General features: G+C 55.7%; 1 protein-coding gene across 3 annotated transcripts; it reads right to left on the bottom strand.

Annotated features, from left to right (window-relative positions):
* Window positions 1-38: 38 nt before the first annotated feature.
* Window positions 39-9,875, bottom strand: MEST (mesoderm specific transcript). 3 transcript variants are annotated; one of them, XM_076344027.1, is made up of 13 exons: window positions 9,808-9,875; window positions 8,101-8,255; window positions 7,397-7,476; window positions 7,058-7,207; window positions 6,859-6,936; window positions 6,302-6,438; window positions 5,887-5,945; window positions 5,577-5,617; window positions 5,121-5,191; window positions 4,453-4,554; window positions 2,603-2,679; window positions 1,977-2,040; window positions 39-1,495 (listed from the first exon to the last, which is right to left on the bottom strand). In XM_076344027.1, exons 2-13 carry the CDS (start codon window positions 8,252-8,254, stop codon window positions 1,378-1,380), a joined length of 1,131 nt encoding a protein of 376 aa, XP_076200142.1. In that variant the 5' UTR covers window position 8,255; window positions 9,808-9,875; the 3' UTR covers window positions 39-1,377. The 3 variants fall into 3 exon arrangements, with proteins under 3 accessions (XP_076200142.1, XP_076200230.1, XP_076200323.1); XM_076344115.1 differs by having other exon boundaries at window positions 39-1,491; XM_076344208.1 differs by lacking the exon at window positions 7,058-7,207.
* Window positions 9,876-9,980: the final 105 nt, after the last annotated feature.

The raw sequence follows: 9,980 nt of genomic DNA, 5'->3' as shown, positions 1-9,980 counted from the left end.
GCCCCTTATTCCTAAAGGGATGCTATTAAATTTCAAACATAGGCCGTTAAAAACCACACAAAACCTGCAGATTCTACCAACCTGTAAATTTACAATTTGTTGATGATGGTCTCCTCTGTTCCGCACAGAAAAATCAATGTACAGAGAGAGAGATTAAACCTCACCTATCAAGGCATATTCAATTCTCTGAGCCTTATGCCAGGTAATACCAAACAACAGTGCAGCCTTTTCCTGGGCTCGAAGATGTGAAACATCTTGTATCAAAAGTTGGGAAGAGAGAGGGAAGGAGGGACCTTGCGGTGACTTCCTTGTGAGGGAAGTTCTGCATCTTTCTGCTGCTGAATTGGTGTTTCTTTAGTTATCAAGTCAGGGTGAGGAAGGAAGGAAGGAATACTATTTTAATGCTAACTTAAACACCTGTCCCAGATCCCGGTGGCTGGAATAGCTATTGCTCAGAAGAACACCTTGGCTTTTGCTAGTGCCAGTATTGCATATTCGGCTTGCTCTAGTGAAACAGGTACGAGCCTGCCCTGGTAGAACTGTGTGCTACAGCCGAGCTTCGGGGAAGCTCCTGAGATAGTCCCAGGGGTGTAGTGTCAGTGAGTGGCTCTGCTTGTTGAACTGAAAGTCGGAGAAACAAGGGATGTGGTAAAAACTTGAGGTTTAGAGCTTGCCTTTGGGTAACTGGCCATTAAAAAGAGATTACTGAAGACATAATTGCAATGCTTAAATGCCCCTTTATGCGTGCAGAGCATCATTGCCTATACTTTGGGGGATTACAGATCCAGCTCTCCTGCTGTATTTAGTGTAGGCAAACTCAGTTTCAAATTCTTCAGTCCTGACAAGCTGGCCAAGTTTATGACACTTAGCAGAGGGATATAATTTAAACTGCGTGCACACAACTCAAAAAAAAAAAAAAAACCAGACCAGCATCCATCTTGGGAATACGTGCATCGACCCTTGGCTGCTGGCGGTCCTGCCGACCTGTGGCACGCAGCATAGCCTAGCAATGAAGGCAAGTAAGGACTCTTGAACTGACATACGTGCTCTGCCCCCCCTCAGGTGCCCCTGTTCTCCCTTGAGCCCTCCTGGCCCTGAATACAGAGACAGGCCGGTCAAGAAGCAAGGTGAGCGCAGGGCTCAGGGAAGAGCCGTCAGCCTCCTGTACCTCTGCTTAGGCTGACAGTTTAGTTCATGCCTCCCCGCAGGCTAATCTTTTTCCGGTGCTCAAAGGATTTAACTGCATAAATGCAGCAGTTTGGCAGCCAAAGATTAGGGTGTTAGTGCAAAGTGTTGGACCTGGAGATAAAATCAAGGTTTCTTCCTGCCCCCAAAGCCTGACTCATAAACAGAGAGTGAGAACTGAGCTGCAGCAGCTCAGAAGGAGTTGATGAAGTTCAGATAAGCGTTCAGGAAGCCTGTCGGATCCTCCAGCTGTGGATAGTGGCTAATGTGGTCGTCCAGCACAGACACCGTGGACATGGGAAGCACCTTCCTGTTGGAAGAATGCAGGAAGGCTTAAGCACAGGAACTGCAGCAGGCTCGGCCCGTAGCCAGCCAGATGCTACCGGTGAGGAGGACAGTACCCTCTTGCACAGCTGGGATTCTGCCCATAACATGGTTTGGGGACAAAAAAGCCTGTAGCAGCTACAGTTGACCACTCTTCCAAGTGCTGGATTTACTTCAGGTTAGTTTGGAGGAGACGACTACCTCCGTCAATAAATCTTACCTCTGTCTGATGTGGTTTTAAAATGCATGATTGATTTGACTGAGAATTGTGACTCTGATGCCTAAAAAGGGGAAGCAATTTCCAAACTGCAGAAGGCTCCAACTGAATCACGTAGCTGTGCAGGTTACAGGTAGGAATTAAAAACAGCCTCCATGAAAAGGGAATTGAAGGAAAGGTCAGAGACACAATCTCCCTCGAAATGGAACCCCGGTTGCGTATTCCCACTTTGTGGTGGGTATTGTCTTACTTGTAAAGCTGAAGAAACTCTGGGTGCGGATTCACAGGGTCCAGGGGCCCATAGATTAGGTGCACTGCAAGAGAGAAGCACAGACAGAGCTTCTATACCCAAGGACATCCCTAAACCAAGCCAGGGAGGTCTGCTGCAGACACCTTCCCCCCAGCTAGCACGGAGCTTGGGAAGCTTTCAGCAGAGCACTGAGTAAACCAGCTGCCGAAAGGGCTCCTGCTTCTCTGCCCTGGGGTCAAGTTCGGCTTCCGACCCTCCTCCTGCAAACATCAAACCTTTCCTTGAGTGGTTGCAACTTCTTTTGAGCTTGAAAAGCACCTCGGCTTCCCTGGGGCAGCAGCTGGAGAAACCGGAGGCTGTGAACCAGCCTCTAAAGGAGAGTGGAACAAACTCTCTTTCATCTTAACAAGCTCACGGCCCTCCGCTGTAACCGAGCCTTAAACTGGAGCAGGGAGGTTTGCTACCCCCTGCACAAAGCAGATTTGAGCCACGTCGTCCTCGTCAGGATAACGAGAGGCTCCAGCGCTTAGTGGAAGGAGCCAGCACCGGCCTCCAGTGCCTGCAGGCGAGGGCGGTGATTCCCAACATCCCGACCAGTAAATCAAAGAAAATGGGTTCCTACTCACGTGGGACAGAGGTGGACATCAAAGCCCCAACCCAGCGGTCTCTGTGCTTCTTTCTCTGGTTTATGTACTGCAAAATACTGAAGAGAAACCTGTTGTTACGCAGCGGACGGTGCCTCGAGGTGCTGCACAGCCTGGAAATTGCTCTCAGGGCACTGTATGCCTGTGCAATGAGACCAAGGTGGAATCTGCATCTCCCACGGACCGCCTCCTTGGGGCAGCAGCGGCACAAAATCGGTCTGCTGACCATCCCCGAGCTTAGCGAACTGCCCAAGGTGGTTTTGGGTTTGTTTTTTTTTTTTTAATTTAGACAGTTAGCAAATAAAAGTGCAACTGAGGTTGGGACCCTGACTCCAGGTCTCGCCCCTGCCAGCTCTGTGCTCCAAGAGTCCTACTGGAGGATAACGCAAGTTCATTTAGGAAGGGGGAAACAGCCCGTAGTCTGGGGAGATAGGAGGATGGAGTTCGAATCCTTCCTGACTGAGATGGAAGCAAATTTGGGTCCTCTGCGCCCAGTCAAATGCCACTGGGTTGTTCAAGGGGGTGAACCATCGTAACCCTTGTGCCAGGCGCCACAGTAAGTCACAGCGGGCTGCAGGCAGCCGGCAACCGAGCACCGAAAGGTTGGTTACCCCCAAGCCCCCTTAACAAACTCGATGCTGCTTCGCTTGGGCAGCAGGACAAAAAGCAGGTTTGCAATTGGATCCTACAAAATGTCGGGGCAGAAATCGGTCTGCTGAAAGCCAACGCAGGGGCAGCGCCGCCTGCGTGCTCCCGTGCTCGGCTCACAGGCATTGCAGCGGCTCTGAAACCATTTCAGTGCCCCACAGAAGAGGAGTCAACACTGAACTACTGAGTGCGGGGGAATGCAGGAGAAGATAAATTGCACTGGTCAGGTCTTGCAGTGAAAATCTGAACTGCTAAAGGCTCCTCAGTTTGTCTCGTCATCCCAGCCAGCGACTCGGGGTGACTCCTTGCTTCAGCAGAGCTCTCAGGGGCTGAGGCTCACAACTTAAACATCGGGTTCAAGTCAGTTGGGTTATAAAAAGCCTTCCAAGGATGGGAAGCTACACTAAATAAACATACCAATACTCTGACACACGACATTTAAAGGATGGAGGTACTTGGGCACTGAGCTTCCCATCACAGCTGTGCTGCCAGCAAAGGTGACATTGCAAAAATTTGCCATGACGGGACTTGCCGAGTGGGCAGCGTGTCAGACATGTATCCATTGCTGGGCTTGGGCGAGTGTCCCTCGTTATAAGAGGCAATTAGCAGGCGCCCTTTGGAGAGGCTGAGCTATTTGGTCCTTACTGTGTTTTGTGATTTGGCCAGAGATTGTACCCAGCGGGAAGAGAGAGGAGTTGACACGCTGGGGGAGAAGGACACACACAGGCCCCACTGAACGGGGATACTGAACTCACAACCATGAGCCCGAGGTCCTTCCAAAAGTCCCGAACTGGAGAAAACCAGATTTAGCTCCAGCTGTTAACAAAACCCCACAAATTCAAGCCCCTAATTGCCAAAGAAGAAAAAAAACCTATATTGTACATGTCCAGCGTTGTCCTCCTCCCACCATGTGCAGGCTCAGATCCTCCTGACTCCAGATTTCATTTACCTGCCTTGCATCATCCCAGCAGGAATCCCTGCTCCTATGTCACACCCCACCTCTTTTTTTGGGGGGCAACGATGATCCCAGACCCCAACGGAAGCAGCTGGAGGCTCCGGGGGGCCAACGTCCAGGGACCTGGCCGAGGTCCGGTAACCTCCGAGCCGCTGCATGGCTCTGCCTGCAAACAGAGGGACGCCGCGGGTGTAAAACTAAGCTCGTGCAGCAATTAACGGCGACGTACCTGTCAACAACGAGATTGCCGTCATTGGTCCGCACCGCCGTCCACATGTCCCAGTACTCTGCCTGCGAAGGCTGCGTGTAGGGCCCGAAGACTGCCCCGAGCCTGAAAAAAAAAAGAGTTCAGAGCGGCACGGCAGCAGCCGTGTTATCGGACAGCTCAAAAACTAGCCGAGGGCAAAAAACAGTCGAGCGCTTCCAGCTTCCACTGTGAAATACGTGGGCGCCAGCGCAGCGCTGCAAGTCATCCCCCAAAGGCACCCAGTGTTGGACTTAGCAGCCAGTCCAAAGGGCTTTTTTGGAAAAAAAGGAGGTTTGCAACATCTGATAAAAATATGTATCTGATTGCGCACCGTATGTAGAGTGTGGTTAGGGTTTTCATTGCCTCTGTAACACGCGCAAGTCCAATATTCGTGGGAGGGAAGGATTTCAGTGTACAGCGGAAAGCCCTGTGGTTTATTATTAGGCTGAAGTGCTTTGCCAACCTGGAGAGGAAATGGCCTGGAGGATCAAGGTCATTCAAATCCAGGGGCAAATCTCTCCTGGGACGGGGCCGGGGGATCCGCTCACCTGCCAAATACCCGCTAGACTAATTCCTACGTTGGCCGCCTCCCCGCTTGGCCCACACCCCCCCGTACGGACTGTGCCAGGCAGCACGGAGACCCGACTCACCCTCTGGAGAAGAAAAAGAAGTTCATTAGCCGCGTGATGATGGGAGACAGCAAACCCCCATCCTTGAGGATCTTGGGCAGAAGGAAAAAAAAGAGACAGTACCACTTGGTATCGTACAGATGGGTAAATCCTGCCTCCCCGGAGGGCTTTTCCCCCGGCTCCCCATATCGCAGCAGTTTCCCCGTCCCTTGGTAATGCCGAGATGGGCGCGAGCTCTCAACAGTGAGACATCGGCGCTTCAAGGGGTGATTAGCCGGGATGTTCAGATGAGATGAGCCGCGTCCTGACAGCCCCTGCTTCTCCCCACCGCCTCTAACGATGCCTGTGAGCAGCTCAGGTGCCATTACCGAAGCGGGAAAAGCAGCAGGCATCTGAGCCAGGTAAAACCCCACACTCACAGAGTCAGACGTCTGCTTGAGGGGCGATTCAGTACGACTAGAGAGGGTAGCAGCTCACCTTCTGGATGAACCGGGGGTAGTGCGTTTCGGGGAAAATCCCTGGAAGGATGTCAAAGAACAGAGTTGTAATGCTGCAAGTGTTCTGCTCCGCGTCTCCCGGTCTCTCCCCTTCTTTGTGGTGCCACGAAAGGCACCGCAAATGCAGCCCGAGGACTGATGCTCCCGGTTAATTACAGCACCTTAATCGCAATGTGCTTGGGGTTCGGGTGGTGCTTTCCCTGGGGTGATGGAGACGGGAAGGCCATCCCGTCCCATGGATCCCCAACCCTTTCAGCCCACCCCATGCCACCACGCCAGGCAAACCTTACCTCCGTTGGATAAACAGAGGCTGTTGATCAAGATGCTTCCAGTTTTATTGTGCTCATACCTGGGGGACAGAAGAGAAGGTGGTGAAACACAACTAGACCTCTCCAGGCTCCAAGAAGTGACTGACCAGCAGGTCAAATTAACACAAATTAGTGTCGTATCGTCTCTGCTCCCCTGCTGTCACTGGCTTGATGAGAAGGAGCTCAGGAGGGAAGTTAAATGTCCTAGCAGCTGGGATTTTATGGATGGGAGCCTCAGATCTGCCCACCGTGGATGTGCCCTGAGGCATCCCAGCCTTTGTTACAGCTGTAGGTACAGGGGAAAGGGGGTTCTGCGCTACGTCCTTCCACTTATCTGCTGGAAATCATCTTGACGGGGACAACAAAGAGCAGCCAGAGCATCAGTGGTTGCAGTGACCTGTGGAGCAGCTCCTGTGCAACCGTATCCCCATAATCGTGGGACAGGAGATTAATCCTCTGGTGGCGGAGGCCGAGGTGACGCACCAGCCCCTCGACGATGCTGGCTTGCTCGAAGATGGAGTAGCGGTGGGGCCTCTGCGAAGCAAAGCGGGAGAGGAGACACAGTGAGAGCCTGACCCACCATGAGCCCGCAAACTCCAGAATAAACACCCAAATGGAGGAAGATGGGGTGGAAACCAGGAGTTTGCGACCCTGGACAGAGCAGTCGGGATGTCCTGGGCCAGCAGCTACGTCCACAAGCCCACAGGAGCACTGCCCATGCCCCAAAGGGGTCAAGGCGCGCTTTGGAGTCACGTCAAATGGCAAGACGGTGACAGAGCTGATCTCCACCACAAACCTTCTCCATCCTTTCCACTATTATAATCTTATTCCTTTTCCAGATGTAAATGGGAGAAGAAACTGGACTGCAAATGCCAATTTTCCGGGGATGCTGGCACGGCAGAACAACCTCTGGGCCAAAAGCAACTGCAAAAATCCTCTTCCCAGGCTACTTACAGGCTTGTCGCTGAAACCGAATCCTACAAAATCCAGAGCAATCACCCGGTGAAACCGCTGGGTCAGCCCTTCCCAGATCTGGAAGAGAAATGCATTAAAAAAACGGCTGACGGGAGCAGAGAGAGGAAAAGACTGCGGCGATGCGCAGCTGCGGACGGCCACGCTCCCCTCCGCTCCCCTCCGCTCCCCCAGACAGCACCTTCCAACTCCAAGAAAACTGCAGGAGGTTGAAATTTCCCAATAAACAGCGAGACCGTCCCCCAGCAAAGCCAAGAAATAGTTGTGGGTCTTTTCTTCCTGCTTTGGGCTGGAGTGTGGGAAAGGGCGACGTGAAAAGAGCTTGGCTCCTCTGCAAGGCGTCGGGAGAGGAACAGGGCTGGTATCCCGGCGCGCGGTGGTACCCCCAGCAGAAGCTCCTCCGGGGCATTGCCCACCCTGCGCTGAGCCACCACCCGTTGTCTGTCTGCTCGTCCCCGGGAGGGAGAAACCGCGGGGTTTGCTGTTGGCATCCGACCCCCCGTGCACTCGCTCCCCTCACCTTGCACCAGTCGTAGCTGGAGGTTGGGAAGCCGTGCAGGAGGACGACGACGTCGGAGCTGCCGACGGCGCCGGTCGAATCTGAGGAGGGAACGGGACACCTCAGGGTCAGCTTCCCCCCACCCCTCCCCCAATTTCTTCCCCTGTAAGCCAGGCGTTGCCGTTCGCCCCGCTGGGAGCCCAACCAGCAGCATGGCATTACCTCTCCCCCCGCTTCCCCCAAAACCAAGCATGGGTTTGCCAGCGTGGCTTCGGAAACCCGGCCTGACGAGCCACCACGGCCGCCAGCACCGGCTACTTGATGCAAACCAGGGTTTTATTTAGCAAAATTTAATGGCAGCTGCCCCTAAGTTGCTACGATGGGTGACAACCAATCCAGCAAAAAGGTTTTTCGGTATCTTTTCCTTGCTGTGACCCGTCAGAGGCTCTTGGGATCCTTCCCCGCCAACACCAAGGTATTGTCGCCGCTGCGCAAGAGCCAACCTTTGTGGCTTCACCCAATTAAAATGTTTTGATAACGAACAGCCACACTGCGCCTGGATCCACGCAGCAGCTCCCCTTAAAGCCGTTACGTTGGGAGGGATTTGCCATCTCCCTGCCTGGCCTTGGGGACATCCCTGGGGCCACCGAGGGGAGCAGAACCCCCAGCTCCGCTCCCCACCGGGACAGACGAGGTGTCCCCAGGGCTCGGCGCGGCCCCGTCACCTCTGTAGAAGATGTTCTGGTCCTTGTAGCTGAAGTAGCCTCCGGAGGACCTCCAGGAGAGGAGAGCCGGGGAGAGCTTGGGGGGTGGGATGTGCAGGTAGACGGCGAGGAGGGGCACGCTCAGCAGCCCCACTTGCACCCACCACTCCTTCATCCTGCGGGAGAGAGCGAGGCGCCTGTCTACCGGGATTTGCCCCGTAACCCCCACATCCCCATAACCCACCTCCACGTCCCCAAAACTCTCACATACCCGTAACCTGCACCTCCCCAGGGTGGCAGGTCCATGACAGAAAGTGATCTCTGCAGTAAAGGTTAGGGGGTCTGAGGGGGGACATGGGCACCATTCATGAAGTTTAACAAGGCCAAGTGCAAGGTCCTGCACCTGGGTCGGGGCAACCCCCGGTATCAATCCAGGCTGGGGGATGAAGGGATTGAGAGCAGCCCTGCCGAGAAGGACTTGGGGGTACTGGTGGATGAAAAGCTGGACATGAGCCGGCAATGTGCGCTCGCAGCCCAGAAGGCCAATCGTATCCTGGGCTGCAGCCAAAGCAGCGTGGCCAGCAGGTCGAGGGAGGGGATTCTGCCCCTCTGCTCTGCTCTGGGGAGACCCCACCTGCAGCACTGCCTCCAGCTCTGGAGCCCTCAGCATAAGAAAGACACGGACCTGTTGGAGCGGGTCCAGAGGAGGGTCACGAAAATGATCAGGGGGCTGGAACAGCTCTGCTATGGAGAAAGGCTGAGAGAGTTGGGGTTGTTCAGCCTGGAGAAGAGAAGGCTTTGGGGAGACCTTATTGCAGCCTGTCAGTACTTAAAGGGGGCTTATAAAACAGATGGGGACAAACTTTTTAGCAGGGCCTGTTGCGACAGGACAAGGGGGAACGGCTTTAAACTAAAGGGGGGTAGATTCAGACTAGAGATAAGGAAGAAATGTTTTACGCTGAGGGTGGTGAAGCACTGGGACAGGTTGCCCAGAGAGGTGGTGGATGCCCCATCCCTGGAAACATTCCAGGTCAGGTTGGACGGGGCTCTGAGCAACCTGCTCGAGTTGAAGATGTCCCTGCCCAGGGCAGGGGGGTTGGACTAGACGACCTTTAGAGGTCCCGTCCAACCCAAACCGTTCCGTGATTCTATGATTTGAGGTCTGAGGGATGGATGTGGGCTCCATAAGGGGTCTGCGGGGGAGTGTGGCCCCATAGGGGGTCTAAGGGGGGATGTGGGCCCCATTGAGGGGCTGAGGGGGGACATGGGCCCCATAAGGGGTTTGAGGGGGGGTGTGGCCCCACCGGGGGGCTGAGGGGGGACATGGGCTCCATAGTGGGGCTGAGGGGGGATGTGGCCCCATGGGGGTCTGAGGGGGGCGTGTCCCCAGTCTGAGGGCTGGGGGCCAAAGGGAAGCCGAAGGTCGGGGGAGGGGTGCCAAAGCCCCGCCCTCCAGGCCGCACCCCTCCATAAGCACCGCCCCTATCGCAGCAAGGCCACGCCCCCATGAACAACCCCCGCCCCTCCAAGGGCCAAGCCTCGCCCCCAGCAGGCCCCGCCCCTCGGGGCAGCACTTGCCCCCGCAGGCCACGCCCCCCTCCCCCCCTCCCCGCCGTGCGCCCCCTCTCCTGAGGGGGGGCAGGCCCCTCCCCCCGGCGGCGGTGGGCGGAGCCTCCGCGCCTGGCGGGCCCGCGGGGCGGGCGGGCGGGGGGACCGCGCGCGCCTCACCTGGCTCAGGTGCTTCGGCCGCGCGCCGGCATGGCGCTTCGAGGGCGGGGCCAGCGCCCCGCCCCGCGCATGCGCCGCCCGGCCACCACCCCCCGCCCCGCGAGGGGAGGGGAGCAGCCCCGCCCCCCGCTTCCCTCGCGTCACGGCGCGTGCAGCCGCGGCGTCCCCCGTTG

The sequence above is a fragment of the Aptenodytes patagonicus genome, chromosome 1 (assembly GCF_965638725.1).
Source record: "Aptenodytes patagonicus chromosome 1, bAptPat1.pri.cur, whole genome shotgun sequence".
Classification (NCBI taxonomy): Eukaryota; Metazoa; Chordata; class Aves; order Sphenisciformes; family Spheniscidae; genus Aptenodytes; species Aptenodytes patagonicus.
This window is presented reverse-complemented; position numbering and strand designations above follow the sequence as displayed.

Coding starts and splice junctions, on each gene's coding strand:
- MEST (XM_076344027.1), bottom strand. CDS start 8,254: ATGAAGGAGTGGTGGGTGCAAGTGGGGCTGCTGAGCGTGCCCCTCCTC. Junction 5,192..5,576: donor ACCCCCGGTTCATCCAGAAG/GTGAGCTGCTAC, acceptor CTTCTGCCCAAG/ATCCTCAAGGATGGGGGTTT. Junction 2,680..4,452: donor GGCAATCTCGTTGTTGACAG/GTACGTCGCCGT, acceptor GTTTCTCTTCAG/TATTTTGCAGTACATAAACC.